The sequence below is a fragment of the Nycticebus coucang genome, chromosome 10 (genome assembly GCF_027406575.1).
Source record: "Nycticebus coucang isolate mNycCou1 chromosome 10, mNycCou1.pri, whole genome shotgun sequence".
Taxonomy (NCBI): domain Eukaryota; kingdom Metazoa; phylum Chordata; class Mammalia; order Primates; family Lorisidae; genus Nycticebus; species Nycticebus coucang.
Genome location: NC_069789.1, coordinates 90417891 through 90439823, shown reverse-complemented (window position 1 = coordinate 90439823; position 21933 = coordinate 90417891). Strand labels below are relative to the sequence as shown.

The window sequence follows — 21933 nt, the reverse complement described above, 5'->3', positions numbered from 1 at the left end:
ATAAAATAGACTCCAAATCAACAATGGTAGAAAAAGACAAAGATGGTCATTATATGATGGTAAATGGAGCAATTCAAAAAGAAGACATGACAATCCCAAATATATATGCACCTAACACAGGTGCTCCCACTTTTATAAAGCAGATTCTTAAGTGGCATATGAATTGCTGGTGACTTCAATACTTCACTCAGAGAACTAGACATATCATTGAGTCAAAAAATGAATAAAGAAAAACTGAAAAATCAAAGAGTAATAAAAAATCTCCAACAACAAAAATAAATACCAAGACCGGATGGATTCTCAGCCAAATTCTACCAAACCTACAAAGAACTGGTAACCAACCTGCAAAAACTATTCCCTAATATCAAGGATGGAATTCCTCAATAACTCATCCTATAACACAAACAAATGGAAAAACATCTTATGTTCATAAATTAGAAGAATCAACATCATTAAAATATTCATACTTCCCAAAGTGATTTACAGATTCGATGCTATCCCCAACAAAATACCAATGTCATATTTCACTGTTGTAGAAAAAATAATTCTAAGCTTCATTTGGAACCAGAAAAGAGTCCAAATAGCCAAAGCAATCCTAAGCAAAAAGAAAAAATCTCCAGGCGTCACATTACCTGACTTCAAATTATATTACGAGGCTATAACTAAACAGTAACCAAAACAGCATGGTACTGGCATAAAAGTAGAGACATAGACCAATGGAACAGAATAAAGAACCCAGAAATAAAAACAACTATATACAATTAACAAGGCAAAGCACAGAACAACACATGCTGGGAAAAGGAAGCCCTATCCAATAAATGATTTTGAGAACACTAGACAGCCACATGCAATAAAATGAGCCTTGGCACCTATTTCCAACTATATACAAAACATAATTAAAGGCTCAGACCTGTAGTTCAGTGACAAGGGTACCAGCCACATACCCCGGAGCTGGCGGGTTGAAACCCAGCCCAGGCCTGCCAAATAACAATGACAACTGCAACCAAAAAAAATAGCTGGGCGTTGTGGCAAGCATCTATAGTCCTAGCTACTTGGGAGGCTGAGGCAAGAGAATCACTGAAGCCCAAGAGTTTGAGGTTGCTGTGAGCTATGATGCCATAGCACTCTACCAAGGACAACATAATGAGACTCTATCTCTTAAAAAAAACAAACAAACAAACAAAAAGAGTTTTTGCTGTCCTTCTGCCTTCTTCCTGTCTCCAGCCTCTGAAATGGGAAAGAAGGAGGGCCTAAGAGAAGAACAGTATTCAAAGATTTTTCTATTCCCTAAAACTCTAGACATTAGCCTAGGCAAAGAATTTATGATTAAAACCCCAAAGGCAAATACACCAACAACAAAAATAAATGAGATGGTGCCTGTGGCTCAGTGGGGAGGGCGCCAGCCCCATATACTGAGGGTGGCAGATTTGAACCCGGCCCCAGCGAAACTGCAAAAATAAATAAATAAATGGTATTTAATTAAATTTAAAATGTTTTTGCACAGCAAAAGAAATTGTCACCAGAGTGAATAGACAATCTACAGATGGGAGAAGATATTCACATTTTATGCACACACAAAAATTATGCTGAATGATTCAGCATTTATGCTGAATGATTCAGCATTTATGCTGAATGATATCCAGCATCTACAAAAAAACTCAAACCAGCAATTAAAAAGCAAACAACCAGATTTTGGTTACTGATACCACCACAGTTGCTGACCATTCTTCTAGGGTCCCGGAAAATATTGCACCTGTAGTGCCTAGAAGTTTTCCGATTGAAATGCCTTCTGGCTGTGATCTGTCCCCATAGGTGTAAGACATTGCCAGATCCTCCAGGATCGGCACCTGCCACACAACCGGAAGAGCTATGCTGTGACCCACAATCTGTGATTGGTGCCTGCCGGGACCACCGTAACAGCTGCGCCACGACCGCGATTGGCACCCACCCGGACCTCCGAAAGAGCTGCACTGCCACCTGCAATGGGCGCCCGCCTGGACCCCAGTAAAAGCTGCGCCACGACCTGAGCCTGCCCGGACTTCCATACCAGCGGCGCCACAACCCGCAACCCGTGACCCACATGGGCTGGGCCTCCGCACGCCCCGACCAGGAACTCCTGGAGCAACACAACCCCAGTCCTTACTCCCGTACCCTCCCTGCCTCCACACCAGCCAGCTTGTCTGGCCAGGGACTCCGGTAGCCACATGCCCTCCAGAACCCTCCCTGCCTCTGCACAGAACCCTTCTTCTGGCCAGAGACTGCTGGAGCCTTGGGCCCTCTGTGCCAAAGTCACTGGGTGCCAGGCACTCCCAGAACCATGTGCACCACCCCCTGCCCTGTTGCTGGATCCGGGTATCACACTCGGAGCTGTTCCCACAATCAGAACTCCCTGGCTGGGGCAGCACCAGAGGAGCTACACAGGGTTACTCCATACAAAGATCCAGCAACAATAGAGTGATCCCACTGGGGTCTTATCTTGGAGAGATACCTCCCCAACTCTGAGGATGGCCAGAAGCAATGGTGAAAAACAATCATGAGGCGATATCAATGGAAATACTCTGGCAATAAGAATAATCAGAGTAGATCAACTTCCCCAAGGAATAATGGGGCAGACACAGCACAAGATCCCATGCACAAACAAATAGCTGAGATGTCAGAAATCAAATTCAGAATCTGGATAGCAAATAAGATCAAATTAGAATTCCAAGCAGTAACCCAAAAGATGTCTCAAGAATTCAACAAATTCAAAGACCAAATGACCCAAGATTTTGACACATTGAGACAAGAAGTTGTAGCCCTCAAAGATCTGAGAAACACAGTAGAATCCCTCAGTAACAGAATGGAGCAAGCAGAAGAAAGGATTTCTGACATTGAAGACAAAGTTTTTGAACGCTCCTAAACTCTCAAAGAGGAAGACAAATGGAGGGCAAAAACAGAGCACTCTCTCAGAGACCTCTGGGATAATTTGAAGAAAATCAATATTCATCTTATAGGGATCCCCGAAAGCAATGAAGTGGCTTCACAAGGCACAGAGTCTCTTCTCCATGAGATTATGAAAGAGAACTTTCCAGACATGCCAAGAGATTCTGAAATTCAGATAGCAGACAGTTTCAGAACTCCAGCACGATTCAACCTGAATTAAGACATCCCCCAGACACATCATAATCAATTTCACTAAAGTTAATATGAAGGAGAAAATTCTGAAAGCAGCCAGACGAAAGAAAACCAAAACCTACAAGGGGAAAAATATTAGAATAACTACAGATCTCTCTGCTGAAACCTTTCAAGCTAGAAAAGGATGGTCATCAACTTTTAATCTCCTAAAACAAAATAACTTTCAACCTGGGATCCTATACCCAGCTAAACTGAGTTTCATTTATGATGGAGAAATTAAATACTTTAATGACACTCACATGTTGAAGAAATTTGCCATAACTAAACCAGCTCTCCAGGAATTCTCAGACCTATCCTGCATAAAGACCAGCATAATCCTCCACCACAAAAGTAAAACACCCAGAAAATTTTGATCAAATTCCAACTTCCACAGTCGCAAAAGGATTAAAAATGTCCACCGGACTCTCGAACGGCTTATCAATATTCTCAATTAATGTGAATGGTCTAAATTGTCCTCTAAAGAGGCACATGTTGGCTGACTGGATACAAAAACTCAAGCCAGATATCTGCTGCTATACCTCACCTTATATGAAAAGACAAATATAGACTCAAGGTGAAGGGATGGTCATCTACACTCCAGGCAAATGGAAAGCAGAAAAAAGCAGGCGTTGCAATACTATTCACACATGCAGTAGGCTTTAAACAAACCAAAATAAGGAAGGATAAGAATGGACACTTCATATTTGTTAAAGGTAATACTCAATATGATGAGATTTCAATTATTAATATTTATGCACCCAACCAGAATGCACTTCAATTTATAAGAGAAACTCTAACAGACATGAGCAACTTGATTTCCTCCAGTTCCATCGTAGTTGGAGATTGTAACAACCCTTTAGCAGTGCTGGATAGATTCTCCAAAGAGAAGCTAAGCAAAGAAATTTTAGATTTAAACTTAACTATTCAACATCTGGACTTAACAGATATCTACAGAACATTTCATCCCAACAAAACTGAATACACATTCTTCTCATCAGCCCACGGAACATAACTCCAAAATCAACCACATCCTAGGCCACAAATCTAACCTCAGCAAATTTTAAAAAATAGAAATTATTCCTTGCATCTTCTCAGACCATCATGGAATAAAAGTTGAACTCAATAACAACAGGAACCTGCATACCCATACAAAAACATGGACGCTAAATAACCTTATGCTGAAGGATAGATGGGTTATAGAAGAGATTAAGAAGGAAATCACCAAATTTTTGGAACAAAAAAACAATGAAGACATGAACTATCAGAACCTCTGGGATACTGCAAAGGCAGTCCTAGGAGGGAAATTTATAGCACTGCAAGCCTTCCTCAAGAAAATGGAAAGAGAGGAAGTTAATAACTTAATGGGATATCTCAAGCAACTGGAGAAGGAAGAACATTCCAACCCCAAACCCAGCAGAAGAAAAGAAATAACCAAAATCAGAGCAGAATTAAATGAAATTGAAAACAAAAGAATTATACAACAGATCAATAAATCCAAAAGTTGTTTTTTTGAAAAGGTCAATGAAATAGATAAACCTTTGGCCAACCTAACCAGGAAAAAAAGAGTAAAATCTCTAATTTCATCAATCAGAAATGGTAACGATGAAATAACAACAGACCCCTCGGAAATTCAAAAACTCCTTAACGAATATAACAAGAAACTTTATTCTCAGAAATATGAAAATCTGAAAGAAATCGACCAATACTTGGAAGTACGCCTCCTACCAAGACTTAGCCAAAACAAAGTGGAAATGTTGAACAGGCCTATATCAAGTTCTGAAACAGCATCAACAATACAAAATCTCCCTAAAAAGAAAAGCCCAGGACCAGCTGGCTTTACATCAGAATTCTACCAAACCTTTAAAGAAAAACTAGTACCTATATTACTAAACCTCTTCCAAAATATAGAAAAAGAAAGAATACTACCCAACACATTCTATGAAGCAAACATGACCTTGATCCCTAAACCAGGGAAAGACTCAACAAGAAAAGAAAACTATAGACCAATATCACTAATGAATATTGATGCTAAAATACTCAATAAGATCCTAACAAACAGAATCCAACAACACATCAAAAAACTTATACACCATGACCAAGTGGGATTTATCCCAGGGTCTCAAGGCTGGTTCAATATACGTAAATCTATAAATGGAATTCAGCACATAAACAAACTAAAAAATAAAGACCATATGATTCTCTCAATTGATGCAGAAAAAGCTTTTGACAATATCCAGCATTCCTTCATGATCAGAACACTTAAGAAAATTGGTATAGAAGGAACATTTCTTAAACTAATAGAGGCCATCTACAGCAAACCCACAGCCAATATCGTATTGAATGGAGTTAAATTGAAATCATTTCCACTTAGATCAGGAGCCAGGCAAGGTTGCCCATTGTCTCCATTGCTCTTTAACATTGTAATAGAAGTTTTAGCCATTGCAATTAGGGAAGAAAAGGCGATCAAGGGTATCCACATAGGGTCAGAAGAGATCAAACTTTCACTCTTCACAGTGACATGATCATATATCTGGAAAACACTAGGGATTCTACTACAAAACTTTTAGGAGTGATCAAGGAATACAGCAATGTCTCAGGCTACAAAATCAACACCCATAAATCTGTAGCCTTTACCAACAATAGCCAAGCAGAAAAAACAGTCAAGGACTCTATTCCTTTCACAGTAGTGCCAAAGAAGATGAAATATTTGGGAGTTTATCTAACAAAGAACGTGAAAGCTATCTATAAAGAGAACTATGAAACTTTAAGAAAAGAAATAGCTGAAGATGTTAACAAATGGAAAAACGTACCATGCTCATGGCTGGGAAGAATCAACATTGTTAAAATGTCTATACTACCCAAAGCAATATATAATTTTAATGCAATTCCTATAAAAGCTCCATTGTCATATTTTAAAGATCTTGAAAAAATAATACTTCATTATATATGGAATCAGAAAAAACCTCGAGTAGCCAAAACATTACTCAGAAATAAAAACAAAGCAGGAGGAACCATGCTACCAGACCTGAGACTGTACTATAAATCAATCGATAGTGATCAAAACAGCATGGTACTGGCACAAAAACAGAGAAGTAGATGTCTGGAACAGAACAGAGAACCAAGAGATGAATCCAGCTACTTACCGTTATTTGATCTTTGACAAGCCAATTAAAAACATCCCGTGGGGAAAGATTCCCTATTTAACAAATGGTGCTGGGTGAACTGGCTGGCAATCTGCAAAAGACTGAAACTGGACCCACACCTTTCACCATTAACTAAGATAGACTCTCACTGGATTAAAGATTTAAACTTAAGACATGAAACTATAAAAATACTTGAAGAAAGTACAGGGAAAACTCTTGAAGGAATTGGCCTCGGTGAATATTTTATGAGGAGGACTCCCCAGGCAATTGAAGCAGTATCAAAAATACATTACTGGGACCTGATCAAACTTAAAAGCTTCTGCACAGCCAAGAACATAGTAAGTAAAACAAGCAGACAGCCCTCAGAATGGGAGAAAATATTTGTAGGTTATACCTCCAATAAAGGTTTAATAACCAGAATCCACAGAGAACTCAAACATACTAGCAAGAAAAGAACAAGTGATCCCATCTCAGGGTGGGCAAAGGACTTGAAGAGAAACTTCTGTAAAGAAGACAGACGCACGATCTACAGAGACATGAAGAAAAGTTCATCATCCTTAATCATTAGAGAAATGCAAATCAAGACTACTTTGAGATATCACCTAACCCCAGTAAGAGTAGCCCACATAACTAAATCCCAAAACCGGAGATGTTGGTGTGGATGCGGAGAAAAGGGCACACTTCTACACTGCTGGTGGGAATGCACACTAATACATTCCTTTTGGAAGGATGTTTGGAGATCCTTAGAGATCTAAAAATAGACCTGCCATTCGATCCTATAATTCCTTTACTAGGTATATACCCAGAAGACCAAAAATCACAATATAACAAAGACATCTGTACCAGAATGTTTATTGCAGCCCAATTCATAATTGCTAAGTCATGGAAGAAGCCCAAGTGCCCAATGACCCACAAATGGACTAGCAAATTGTGGTACATGTATACCATGGAATATTATGCAGTGTTAAAGAAAGATGGAGACTTTACCTCTTTCATGTTTACATGGATGGAGCTGGAACATATTCTTCTTAACAGAGTATCTCAGGAATGGAATAAAAAGTATCCAATGTAGTCATCCCTACTATGAAGCTAATTTATAGCTCTCATATGAAGGCTATAACCCAACTATAGCTCAAGAATACAGAGAAAGGGCCAAGGGAGGGGAAGGGAGGGGGGAGGTTAGGATGGAGGGAGGGTAATGGATGGGGCCACACCTACGGTGTATCTTAGAATGGGTACAGGCGAAACTTACTAAATGCAGAATACAAATGTCTACATACAATAACTAAGAAAATGACATGAAGGCTATGTTGAACAGTTTGATGAGAATATTTCAGATTGTATATGAAACCAGCACATTGTACCCCTTGACTGAACTAATGTACACAGCTATGATTTAACAATTAAAAAAAAAAAAAAGCAAGCAACCACATCAAAAAGCAGACAAAAGTAATGGACAGTAGTTTTTCAAAAGAAAATAGACAAATGCCTGAAAAACATAGGAAAAAACACTCAACATCACTAATCATCAAGGAAATGTAAATTAAACCTACAGTGAGATGCCACCTTACCCTATCAGAATTGTCATTATGAAAAAATAAAAAAACAATAGATACTGGTATGGATGCAGAAAAGAAAGGAACACTTATACACTGTTGGTGACACTGAAATTAGGACATACAAACTCTATGGAAAATAGTATGCAGATTCTTCAAAATAAAATGTAGATCTGTCATTTGATCCATCAATCCCACTACTGAGTATCTACCTAAAGGAAATGAAGTCATTTTACCAAAAAGACACCTACACTTGAATGTTTATCATGGCACCCTTCACGGTTGGAAAGATGTGGAATCAACCTAAGTGCCCATTAACTCATAAGTGGACAAAGAAAATATGGTATTTACATACAATGAAGTACTACCCAGCCATTAAAAAGAAATGAAATAATGTCATTTCCAGTAACTTGGATGGAACTGGAGACCATTATCCTAAGTGAAGTATCTCAAGAATGAAAAACCAAATACCATCTTGGCGCCTGTAGCTCAGTGGTTGGGGCACCAGCCACATACACCGAGGCTGGCGGGTTCAAACCCAGCCCAGGCCTGCTAAACAACAATGAAAACTACAACAAAAAAACAGCTGGACATCATGGCAGGCACCTGTGGTCCCAGCTACTTGGGAGGCTGAGGCAAGAGAATCTCTTGAACCCAAGAGGCTGACGTTGCTGTGAGCTGTGATGCTAAAGCACTCTACTGAGTGTGACATAATGAGACTGTCTCAAAAAAAACGAAAAGAAAAAAGAGAAACCAAATGCCATATGTTGTTATTAATAAGTGGGAGCTAATAGATGGGTACACACAGACAGACACAAAGCAAAATAAAAAAATGAGAAAACACGAAGGGAGGAGGGTGAGAAGGGGAATGTGGGATAAACAGATATTTCTATTCATTGTTCATTGTTCCCATGTTGGGAACAATGAGTGTCATTCCAGGGATGTGCAAAGTGTATGTAACAAAAACACTGTACCCCTTTACTATTTTGAAATAAAATAATATTTTTTAGAAAACAACGCCCTTTGCAGGGGATAACATATACCTAAGTTATCTATGTAGTGCTTAACAACACTCGATGTAGAGAAACTAGACTCATTGCGGTATACTGATTGGAATGGAAGAAGAGATGTTAAAGCAATCTCGGTAAGGTCAGCATACTTTTTTTTAACTGCTATCCAAAAGAAAGCAGACAGTGCTGTATTTTTAAAACTTATCTTCAACCTTGTATCAGTAGCCAGTTCAAATAATGTATACTGTAAGGTTATAATTAGAAATAAATTATCTTTCAGTGAAATAAAATGATTACAGATTTTACGCACTTTTGGATAACAGTTTTCAAACGAGCCTTAAAACACCACACATTATCTTGCAGTTCCACTACACATGACAGGTACTTAGGTCAAACTCTTCTCACAAATTAGACAAAACCAAGACTGATCTTACATCCCATTTAGCAAAAAGGAGTCAAATTACTGGTATACATCATAGTTTCTAAATGCTCACTATTTCTGTATTTATCTTTTTTATAGTAACCTTTTACGTTTTACACCTATTCTGCCATGAATTCATAGGGAATAGGTTCCAGCAGCTCAGGTTCCTCTGCTTTGGTTCGCACAAAGTGAGCTTCTGTGGGTGGAGCAGGCTGGGGCTTCAGTTGAACCCCGATAGCTTTCTCTTTGGCTTCCTTCTTTTTCTGATCATTTTCCTTCATGTATTTTAGAAATCTGTCTCTTGGGTGCAGTGCCTGTAGCTCAAGGAGTAGGGTGCTGGCCCATATACCAGTAGCTCAAGGAGTAGGGTGCTGGCCCATATACCGGAGGTGGTGGGTTCAAACCCGGCCCTGGCCAAAAACTCAAAAAAAAAAAAAAGAAAACTGTCTCTGCTCTAAGAGTGTTCAATATGCTCATTGAACAGTACCCATTCCCCTGATGTCTACAACACCACCTTTTTTTCTTTTTTTTTTTTCTGAGACAGAGTCTCAAGCTGCCACCCTGGGTAGAGTGCCTTGGTGTCATTGCTCACAGCAACCTCAAACTCTTGGGCTTAAGCGATTCTTTTGCCTCAGCCTCCCAAGAATCTGGAACTACAAGCACCCACAACGCCCGGCTATTTTTTGGTTGCGGTTGTCGTTGTTTGGCAGGCCCGGGCTGGATTCAAACCTGCCAGCTCCGGTGTACGTGGCTGGCACCCTAGCTACTGAGCTACAGGCACTGAGCCAACATCACCTTTCTTATAGAGGCGCATTTGTGTGGCCAAAGGAACAAACTCCATGTTTCCTCAAAGGCCTAGAGAACATGTTTTGGGTACCTCTCCTCTGTCCCTTTGTGTTCATCATTTTGGTGAACCACTGGAAGATGGTGTCTCCATCTGAAAGGGAATTATATTTATCTTGTAACACACCAGTAACAGTTTATATCAGTACCTCTCTACAGACTACATATGACTAACACTGTTTTGGACATTCTAGCAGAAAAAAAGATAAAAATTTAGTAATCTTTCTCAAAAGACTCTTGGCTTAAGGTTTTCTAGACATATTCTGGATAAGAGAGGGTATCAAATTTGAGGCCACAGATAAGCAGGCTATGGTCAACTCTTAGCAGTTGTTGAAATGGGTAACAGTAAACGACAGAGACAGGCTTATAATTTGTTCCCTATTATTGCTGTGTTTTTCTACATAGATCTAGATTCAAATCCTTTGGGAGAAAAGAGTAAGACCACTTCATATGTGAGTTTTATGTTCATGTTTCCACTTGCTCACATAAATAAAATAATTTTTATTTACAGGAAAAATGAACTATATACTAATAAATACTATATAATACTATATACTAAATACTATATAATAATAAAATACTAAAGACCCTTCCCTTGAAATCAGGAGAATAATTCTCCATAATACCGTGATACCACTCAAGATATTACTAAAGCTGCTTATTATTCAACCTTGTAGTAGTCACGAGATACTGATGTTTTCTAGTTAATTGAGTTGAACCTGGGAGTGGGAAATTGGTCAGTGTTGTGCAATGCACACAGGCATCCAATCTGAAACTGTTTCCTCCCATAATCCCTAAATCTGATTTCTCAGTCCTGTGCATTCTCTTTACTGCCTTCTCAACAGTCCCTCCTCTCTGCTTTCCACCTATCCCTCTGCTTGAGCCCTCATAACAATCAAGAACAGTCTTTACTCACCTCCTTCATTTTTCTCCAGCCCCTTCTAACTATAATTATCTTCCCCAATTTTTCTTTTCTTGAGACAGAGTCTCATTATGTCGCCCTAGGTAGAGTGCTGTGGCATCACAGCTCATAGCAACCTCCAACTCTTGGGCTTAAGTGATTCCCTAGCCTCAGCCTCCCAAGTAGCTGGGACTACAGGCACCTGCCACAATGCCCGGCTTTTTTCTTTTGGTTGTAGTTGTCGTTTGCCAGGCCCAGCCTGGGTTCGAACCTGCCACCTTCGGTGTATGTGGCTGGTGCCTTAGCTGCTGAGCTATAGGCGCTGAGCCTTTCTTCCAAAAATTTAATGTGAATCACTTCCATGTTTAAAACATTCAGTAGACTGCTGTCACCTTCCTATAAAATCCAAATTCATTAATTTTGGATGCAACACACTTCATCATCTGAACCCCTCTTTTCCATAACCTTTTCAAGAATACCTCACAAAACCAAAGTACTTAACAATAGTACAAATAGTTCATCATCCAAATACTACTTCCTGGCTACCTTCTATTCCCATATCCTCCTGTACTTTACAGGGATACTGTGTGAATCTAGACAGGTGAGCTCATCCTGGTTTGTTTGTTCGCATGCGATGAATATTCATGTGTGGGTGCTGTTTATACAGGAACATGTTGAAGAAGGCAGAGCCAGTCTCTACAAGTCTGTGGTTTCCAACAGCTGCAAAGAGATGTCTTGTTACTCAGACTTTCCATTCCCAGAAGATTATCCAAACTATGTGCCAAATGCTCAATTTCTGGAATATCTCAAAATGTATGCAAATAGGTTCAACCTTCTGGAATGCATTCAATTCAAGGTATGACATGAAAACATCCTTTAGTAGTCAGAAAGCATTTTCCTCCGTCTTTTCTATTACCTCTCCCTATCCTAGCCCTGGCTCTATAGATGAAATACTTCACTGGCAAGATTAATGACACTTGCCTGGATTTCTTTTCTTACTGTATTCATCCTTCACTCCAAGTAAATCTGAAGGTAGAGGTGGTTACTTTGTGGAAAGACTTACATGTGAAAATTTTTACTTTGTCATACTGTCATCCAAGTACCCTAAGGGACCTAAAAAATACCAAACCACATTTTCATCTTGGGCCAGATGCCTGCACACATGAACAATGACCACTTGGATGCGCTCTTCTCGACTATCCTCTTACAGGAATGGGCACGCACAATGGCCCATAAACAAGAGAGCCTCGCTATTAGAAAGAAATACTTTCTAGAGTTTTAGGGAATAGAAAAATCTTTGAATATTGTTCTTCTCTTAGGCCCTCCTTCTTTCCCATTTCAGAGACTAGAGACAGGAAGAAGACAGAAGGACAGCAAAAAATAAAAAATATATTCTTTCTCCTATCTCCCACCCCTATCAGAAATGGGGATGATAAGGAATTCATAGGGAATTACACACAAAAAGCTACATGAATGGAGACATTGACCACACAAGTACCAAATCAGAGTTGCATTTATAGTCATAATATTAAAAGTCTTTCTAAACATAATTTCAAGGGGAGTTTTATTCCACTTCCTTATTTTGCAAGTGATGCAGTAAAAATTAAGTACTGTGAAGTGAATGGATATAACCCACAAAAAAAAATTATAAAAAGTGCATCCTGATTTAAATGTTCAACAAAATTTTTAGAAGTACACATGCAGCTATTTCTGAGAGGTGGTTGTTGGTTGATATCTGTTTGGGATTGTTTATCATTCCTCTCTATACATTCCAAATATTCAGCAATAAACATTTAATACTGTATAATTAAAAATACATTTTATCTTGAAAATTTGAAATAAATATTAATTAATTTTTTAGAAAAGACAGAGTTGCCAATACAAATGTAGAAACCCAATAAGCACTTTGAATATTATAAACTAAAGCATGAACCCATGAGGAGGGACTTGAGAAGCCTATCTTCTTTAAAAACCTTGTAAAGGAAAGAACAGCAGCAAAACTTGGTCAGTGAAAAATGTATGCTTTTAAGTTTGATTTGTATTAGATTAATTGTGTATGTATTTTCTGAATCAGAAGATAGTATTCATGGACATATATGTACTCAATAAGAACAAAACAATAGTCTATTTGAAATTTAGACTACTCCCAAAAATTCAGGCCATAAGGTTAGCACTTGTCAATAGCTCTCTAAATCTAGGAAAAACTTCAGCAACATATTTTATAAGATCTTTCATAAGCTAAGATACCTGAAACCAAATTCATGCTTTCAATTATATATTACTCATATCACTATTCAAGGAACTATTGTGAAAGAGACGATCTATAAGAAATAAGATTGTATAATAGAGAGAATAATGAAAAAGACTTTAGAAGCCTAGGTTAATCTTAGTTTTACCACTTTCTGTGAGAAGTTGAGCAAGTCACTTAAAATCTCTGGAAGCCACCACTTCTCTCAAAAACCCTTCTAAGCTTAGAGTACTCCCATCCAGGAAATCATGATTAGTCTGATAGCCTCGTTGGGTTTATAGGATCATACTCATTAATTACGTTTAGTGTGTGCTCTAGAACTTTTGAAATGCCAATTAGTGTATCAACAACCAAGCCCTCAGTGGAACCTTGACAACTGCTAATCATATTTATGATTTTTTTTTTTTTTAGACCAAGGTCTGCAGCATAACAAAATGCCCAGATTTTACTGTCTCTGGCCAATGGGAGGTGGTCACTCTGCATGAAGGAAAGCATGAATCAGCCATCTTTGATGCTGTCATGGTCTGCACTGGTTTTCTCACTGACCCTTATTTGCCACTGGATTCCTTTCCAGGTACAGCACTTTCTGCAGCTGACCTCGTGTTGTCTCATGGGAGCCACCGTCAGTACTTGACAGGTCCAGGAATGAACTCCATTATATAGCAAAAGCTGGAAGGGAACAGGAGTATTTTTCTAACCAAGTTTTAGCTTTCATTTGTTCCAAACAACTTACAAGTGTAGAGGAGCAAAATGGTCAGTTAAGAAGCAGTTTTATGCTTCACTGAGATTCAATGTTCCTCCTTAAGTAACTGGCTTCTAAGACACAGCATGCTTAGACAAGTTCCTAGCTTCAGCAGAAGTTGTACATTGCCAAAGTTGAGTTTAGAGGCCCCAAATGTCAATTGTGAATAAAGGAAAAAGGAATTTGATTTTTTATATTTGTTCTTTTTTTTTTTTTGAGACAGAGTTTCACTGTTGCCCTCAGTAGAGTGCTGTGACATCACAGCTCACAGCAACTTCAAACTCTTGGGCTTAAGCCAGCGGTTCTCAACCTGTGGGTCGCAATCCCTTTGGTTGTCGAACGACACTTTCTCAGGTGTCACCTAAGACCATCCTGCATATCAGATATTTACATTACAATTCATAACAGTAGCAAAATTACAGTTATGAAGTAGCAACGAAAATAATTTTATGGTTGGGGGTCACCACAACATGAGGAACTGTATTAAAGGGTGGAGGCATTAGGAAAGTTGAGAACCACTGGCTTAAGTGATTCTCTTGACTCCCACGTAGCTGGGACTACAGGCGCCTGCCACAATGCCCGGCTATATATTTGTTCATTTTTATATGTAGCCATAGCTGTTAGCTAGATCGGGGTTTATGGTGTTGGGTCAATAATTAACAGAGAGATTAGTCTTGGGAGACAAGTTAAAACATCTTTGGGTCTGATTATCTGGTTTTTTTTTTTTGTAGAGACAGAGTCTCACCTTATCGCCCTCGGTAGAGTGCCGTGGTGTCACACAGCTCACAGCAACCTCCAAATCCTTGGGCTTAGGTGATTCTCCTGCCTCAGCCTCCCGAGTAGCTGGGACTACAGGCACCTGCCACAACACCTGGCTATTTTTTTTGTTGCAATTTGGCCGGGGCTGGGTTTGAACCCGCCACCCTCGGCATATGGGGCCGGCGCCCTACCCGCTGAGCCACAGGTGCCGCCCCTGATTATCTGGTTTTTGTAACCATGGTTCATGTTAATCTATGCAAAATTTTTATTTTTTTTTTTTATTTTTTTTATTGTTGGGGATTCATTGAGGGTACAATAAGCCAGGTTACACTGATTGCAATTGTTAGGTAAAGTCCCTCTTGCAATCATGTCTTGCCCCCATAAAGTGTGACACACACCAAGGCCCCACCCACCTCCCTCCTTCCCTCTTTCTGTTTCCCCCCCAATAACCATAATTGTCATTAATTGTCCTCATATCAAAATTGAGTACATAGGATTCATGCTTCTCCATTCTTGTGATGCTTTACTAAGAATAATATCTTCCACGTCCATCCAGGTTAATACGAAGGATGTAAAGTCTCCATTTTTTTTAATGGCTGAATAGTATTCCATGGTATACATATACCACAGCTTGTTAATCCATTCCTGGGTTGGTGGGCATTTAGGCTGTTTCCACATTTTGGTGATTGTAAATTGAGCTGCAATAAACAGTCTAGTACAAGTGTCCTTATGATAAAAGGATTTCTTTCCATCTGGGTAGATGCCCAGTAATGGGATTGCAGGATCAAATGGGAGGTCTAGCTTGAGTGCTTTGAGGATTCTCCATACTTCCTTCCAGAAAGGTTGTACTAGTTTGCAGTCCCACCAGCAGTGTAAAAGTGTTCCCTTCTCTCCACATCCACGCCAGCATCTGCAGTTTTGAGATTTTGTGATGTGGGCCATTCTCACTGGGGTTAGATGATATCTCAGGGTTGTTTTGATTTGCATTTCTCTAATATATAGAGATGATGAACATTTTTTCATGTGTTTGTTAGCCATTCGTCTGTCGTCTTTAGAGAAAGTTCTATTCATGTCTCTTGCCCATTGATATAAGGGATTGTTGGCTTTTTTCATGTGGATTAATTTGAGTTCTCTATAGATCCTAGTTATCAAGCTTTTGTCTGATTGAAAATATGCAAATATCCTTTCCCATTGTGTAGGTTGTCTCTTTGCTTTGGTTATTGTCTCCTTAGCTGTACAGAAGCTTTTCAGTTTAATGAAGTCCCATTTGTTTATTTTTGTTGTTGTTGCAATTGCCATGGCAGTCTTCTTCATGAAGTCTTTCCCCAGGCCAATATCTTCCAGTGTTTTTCCTATGCTTTCTTGGAGGATTTTTATTGTTTCATGCCTTAAGATTAAGTCCTTTATCCATCTTGAATCAATTTTTGTGAGTGGGGAAAGGTGTGGGTCCAGTTTCAGTCTTTTACATGTAGACATCCAGTTCTCCCAACACCATTTATTGAATAGGGAGTCTTTCCCCCAAGGTATGTTCTTGTTAGGTTTATCAAAGATTAGGTGGTTGTAAGATGTTAGTTTCATTTCTTGGTTTTCCATTCGATTCCAAGTGTCTATGTCTCTGTTTTTGTGCCAGTACCATGCTGTCTTGAGCACTATGGCTTTGTAGTATAGACTAAAATCTGGTATGCTGATGCCCCCAGCTTTATTTTTATTACAGAGAACTGCCTTAGCTATACGGGGTTTTTTCCAGTTCCATACAAAACGCAGAATCATTTTTTCCAAATCTTGAAAGTATGATGTTGGTATTTTGATAGGAATGGCATTGAATAGGTAGATTGCTTTGGGAAGTATGGACATTTTAACAATGTTGATTCTTCCCATCCATGAGCATGGTATGTTCTTCCATTTGTTAATATCCTCTGCTATTTCCTTTCTGAGGATTTCATAGTTTTCTTTATACAGGTCCTTCACCTCCTTCGTTAGGTATATTCCTAGGTATTTCATTTTCTTTGAGACTATGGTGAAGGGAGTTGTGTCCTTAATTAGCTTCTCATCTTGACTGTTATTGGTGTACACAAAGGCTACTGACTTGTGGACATTGATTTTATATCCTGAAACATTACTGTATTTTTTGATGACTTCTACGAGTCTTGTGGTTGAGTCTTTGGGGTTCTCTAAGTATAAGATCATGTCGTCAGCAAAGAGGGAGAGTTTGACCTCCTCTGCTCCCATTTGGATTCCCTTTATTTCCTTGTCTTGCCTAATTGTATTGGCTAGAACTTCCAGCACTATGTTGAATAGTAAAGGTGACAGAGGACAACCTTGTCTGGTTCCAGTTCTAAGAGGAAAAGCTTTCAGTTTTACTCCATTCAGTAAAATATTGGCTGTGGGTTTGTCATAGATAGCTTCAATCAGTTTTAGAAATGTGCCACCTATGCCTATACTCTTCAGAGTTCTAATTAGAAAAGGATGCTGGATTTTATCAAATGCTTTTTCTGCATCTATTGAGAGGATCATGTGATCTTTATTTTTGCCTCTGTTAATATGGTGGATAACGTTTATAGACTTGCGTATGTTAAACCAGCCTTGCATCCCTGGGATGAAGCCTACTTGATCATGATGAATGACTTTTTTGATGATAAGCTGTAATCTATTGGCTAGGATTTTGTTGAGAATTTTTGCGTCTATGTTCATGAGTGAGATTGGTCTGAAATTCTCCTTTTTGTTTGGGTCTTTTCCTGGTTTTGGTATCAGGGTGATGTTTGCTTCATAGAATGTGTTGGGGAAGATTCCTTCTTCCTCAATTTTTTGGAATAATTTCTGCAGTACAGGAATAAGCTCTTCCTTGAAGGTTTGATAGAATTCTGGAGTGAAGCCATCTGGACCAGGGCATTTTTTGGTTGGAAGCTTTTTTATTGTTTCTTTGATCTCAGTGCTTGAAATTGGTCTGTTCAGGAGCTCTATTTCTTCCTGGCTGAGTCTAGCGAGAGGGTGTGATTCCAAATATTGATCCATTTCCTTCACATTGTCAAATTTCTGGGCATAGAGTTTCTGGTAGTATTCAGAGATGATCTCTTGTATCTCTGTGGGATCAGTTGTTATTTCCCCTTTATCATTTCTGATTGAGGTTACTAGAGATTTTACTTTTCTATTCCTGGTTAGTCTGGCCAATGGTTTATCTATTTTATTTATTTTTTCAAAAAACCAACTCCTTGTTTCATTAATTTTCTGAATGATTCTTTTGTTTTCAATTTCATTGATCTCTGATTTGATTTTGGATATTTCTTTTCTTCTACTGAGTTTAGGCTTAGATTGTTCTTCTTTTTCCAATTCCATAAGATCTCTTGTGAGATTGTTGATGTGCTCTCTTTCAGTTTTTCGAATGTAGGCATCTAAAGCGATGAATTTTCCTCTCAAAACTGCTTTTGCAGTATCCCACAGGTTTTGGTAGCTTGTGTCTTCATTGTTGTTATGCTCAAGGAAGTTAATGATTTCCTGTTTTATTTCTTCCTTCACCCATCTGTTATTCAACAGAAGATTGTTTAGTTTCCATGCCTTTGGGTGGGGTCGAGCATTTTTGTTAGAGTTGAGTTCCACCTTTAGTGCCTTATGGTCTGAGAAGATACAAGGTAAAATTTCAATTCTTTTGATTCTGTTGATATTTGTTTTGTGTCCCAGGATATGATCAATTTTGGAGAATGTTCCATGGGGTGATGAGAAGAATGTATATTCTTTATCTTTGGGATGGAGTGTTCTATATGCGTCTATCAAGCACAGTTGTTCTAGAGTCTCATTTAAGTCTCTTATATCCTTGTTTAATTTCTGTTTAGAGGATCTGTCCAGCTCTGTAAGAGGAGTGTTAAAGTCCCCTGTTATGATGGTATTATCAGATATCATATTGCTCAGACTGAGTAAGGTCTGCTTCAAGAATCTGGGAGCATTTAAATTGGGTGCATAGATATTTAGAATTGAAATGTCTTCTTGTTGTATTTTTCCCTTGACCAATATAAAGTGACCATCTTTGTCTTTTTTGACTTTAGTTGCTTTAAATCCACATGTGTCTGAAAATAAGATTGCAATTCCTCTTTTCTTCTGAATTCCATTTGCCTGAAAAATTGTCTTCCAACCCTTGACTCGGAGCTTTAATCTGTCTTTTGAAGCCAGGTGTGTTTCTTGCAGACAGCAAATGGATGCCTTGTGTTTTTTAATCCAGTCAACCAATCTATGTCTCTTCAGTGGGGAATTCAAGCCATTAACATTTATTGAGATAATTGACAAGTGTGGTAGTATTCTATTCATCTTATTTTGTGAGAGTCCATTGCTTAATTTTATCTTTTGCATCAGTGTGGAGGTTAGGTTCTGTCCTTTAATTTCTGAGTTCTTACTTTGCTGCTGATCCATTGTGGTGGTCAGTGTGCAGAACAGGTTGAAGTATTTCCTGTAGAGCTGGTCTTGTTGTGGCGAATTTCCTCAATGTTTGTATATTCGTAAATGATTTGATTTCTCCGTCAATTTTGAAGCTTAGCTTAGCAGGGTACAGAATTCTGGGCTGAAAATTGTTCTGTTTAAGTAGATTAAAGGTAGATGACCATTGTCTTCTTGCTTGGAAAGTTTCATTAGAGAAGTCTGCGGTCAATCTGATGGATTTGCCCCTGTAGGTCAACTGGCGCTTACTCCTGGCAGCTTGCAGAATCTTTTCTTTGGTCTTGACTTTGGACAGGTTCATCACAATGTGTCTTGGAGAAGCTCGGTTAGAGTTGAGGCGACCTGGGGTCCGATATCCCTCTGAAAGCAGTGTGTCAGAATCTTTGGTGATATTTGGGAAATTTTCTTTTATAATATTCTCTAGTATGGCTTCCATTCCTCTGGGGCATTCTTCTTCCCCTTCTGGAATTCCTATAACTCGTATGTTGGAACGCTTCATAAAGTCCCATAATTCTGACAGTGAACGTTCTGCTTTCTCTCTCTTCTTTTCTGCCTCTTTTACTATCTGAGTTATCTCAAAAACTTTGTCTTCTACCTCTGAAATTCTTTCTTCTGCATGGTCTAACCTGTTGCTGATACTTTCCATTGCATCTTTAAGTTCCCTGATTGACTGTTTCATTTCCTTCAGCTCTGCTATATCCTTTTTATATTCTTCATATCGTTCATCTCTTATTTGATTCTGTTTTTGAATTTCCTTTTGGTTATTTTCCACTTTATTAACAGTTTCCTTCATTGTTTCCATCATTTCCTTCATTGTTTTCAACATGTGTATTCTAAATTCCCTTTCTGTCATTCCTAACATTTCTGTATAGGTGGAATCCTCTGCAGTAGCTACCTCATGGTCCCTTGGCGGGGTAGTTCTGGACTGGTTCTTCATGTTGCCTGGAGTTTTCTGCTGATTCTTCCTCATGGGTGATTTCTTTTATCTGTTTACTTGCCCTAATTTTCCTTTCACTTCCTCTTGCTCTTTAAGTTCTTGTGCCTGTGGACTAAGGGTTACAGGACCAGAAGGGTGAGAAGGTTTAAGAGCAAAAAAGTGATGAAAGAAATGAGGACCAAGTGATAAGAAAAAAAAAAAAAATGAAAAAAAAGAAAAATAGAGAAAGGAGAGTGGTTGGGTGAAAGGAATATTGACAAAAAGAAGAGAGGCACAGAAAGAGGGAGACAGAGCAATATAGGTGTACAGTAGGGTACTTTGATACAACCTTAAAAAAAAAAAACACCTTCTGGGGGTGCCCAGTGGGGTGGTTCCCTTGAGGTCAGCAGCTCTTTGCTAACCTGATCAGACACAGTACCCCACCTCCACCAAGTAGAGAGGAAAGACAAAAATGCTATAAATCAAACCAAAACAAGCAAACAGAAAACTTTACGGGATAAAATTGGCTGGAAAAACCAAATAATAGTGGTAGAAACACTAACAAAAATGAAGTTCTGATTATTGAAATAGGCAGCAATGGGAAATTATAATTAAACTAGAAAAATTGAGAAAGAAAAAGGATGTGTATGGAAAAGGTTGAACTTAAAAAACAAAACAACAATCTAGAACGTCAAAATAAACAAAAAAAACAACCAAACCAAAAAAAAAACCAAACAAACAAACAAAAAAAAACATACACGCAACCAAAAACAAAGCAGTATGTATATGGAATTGAATATTGTCTGGGCAACACGTGGTCTTCTGGGGTATGAGATGTTAATCACAGTTCTGATACGACTGGAGGCTGCTAGTTTCTCGAACCCCAGCAGGTAGACACCCTAAATCTCTCTTCAGCCCACTTAAAAGGCACTTTGAACTTGTTCACTTACTGAGCAGAAGCTTTCTCAGGGAAGTGCTTGTTGCTGGAATCACTGCTGAAGTGGCCATCCACTTACCCTGTGTGTCAAAACTGGTCTCCCTCTGCCCCCGAGGGTTAGGGCTGCAAGGCGGCTCAGACCCCGCCCTTAGGCTACTTGGTCGCTGGGTTACCAGCTCCCACCCAATTCCAGCTCTGCGACCCTGAGGGCGGAGCTTGCCAGGGCAGATCGCTCACAATGTCTGCCTGTGACCCAGAGCCAAACTCTATTAGCTCCGTCTGGCTCAGCGGCTCAGACTGGGGCCCTAGACAAAGGCCAAAGTTCTCCGCACTCCCGCTCAGGCTCTCCCCAAGGCAGTTCAGCTGAGTGCCAAGTCCAAAGACACCAAAACAGTTCACAGGTAAGGCCTTTCTGGTTTGCAGTCTCGCTGCTACTGAACTTACAGTTGCGGGCGGGTTTAGGCGGATTGAACACACGCGACCACTTGCCGGTTTTCCACTGTTTTAGTCCTCCTCTTGGGGTCCAGAAGTCTCTCGCTGACTCCCTGTATCCTCTCAGGGTTGATGATAGGCAGATCCCACCAGCCAGAGATGCCTGGAGTCCTATATCCCCAGACTCACGGTGCCCAGATGCAAGGAAGCTGTTACTCGGCTGCCATCTTGCTCCACCCTCAATCTATGCAAAATTTTAATTGGATTTCAGCTCAAGGGAATGGAAAATGCAATGGTTTGGTTTATTTCATCTATAGTAAGCATTCAAGAAGTTAAATTTTTTTTCTAAGAAATGAAAAAAAGAAAGTACTTTGATTAGCCATATTCCTTCTGGTTGTGTAACATGGCCTGGAGAGTATTTCTCCATTCATGTTTGATGTTACACTAATA

The 21933-nt window shown here is 39.2% G+C and overlaps 1 protein-coding gene across 2 annotated transcripts in view; it reads left to right on the top strand.

The window, feature by feature from the left end:
* FMO1 (flavin containing dimethylaniline monoxygenase 1) overlaps nt 1-21933 on the top strand; it is a 62243-nt gene that overhangs the window by 27354 nt on the left and 12956 nt on the right. For both annotated transcript variants that reach the window (XM_053607044.1, XM_053607045.1), the window contains exons 3-4: nt 11695-11883; nt 13687-13849. In XM_053607044.1, the coding sequence (XP_053463019.1) occupies nt 11695-11883; nt 13687-13849 (352 nt within the window). The remainder of the gene's footprint in view (nt 1-11694; nt 11884-13686; nt 13850-21933) is intronic.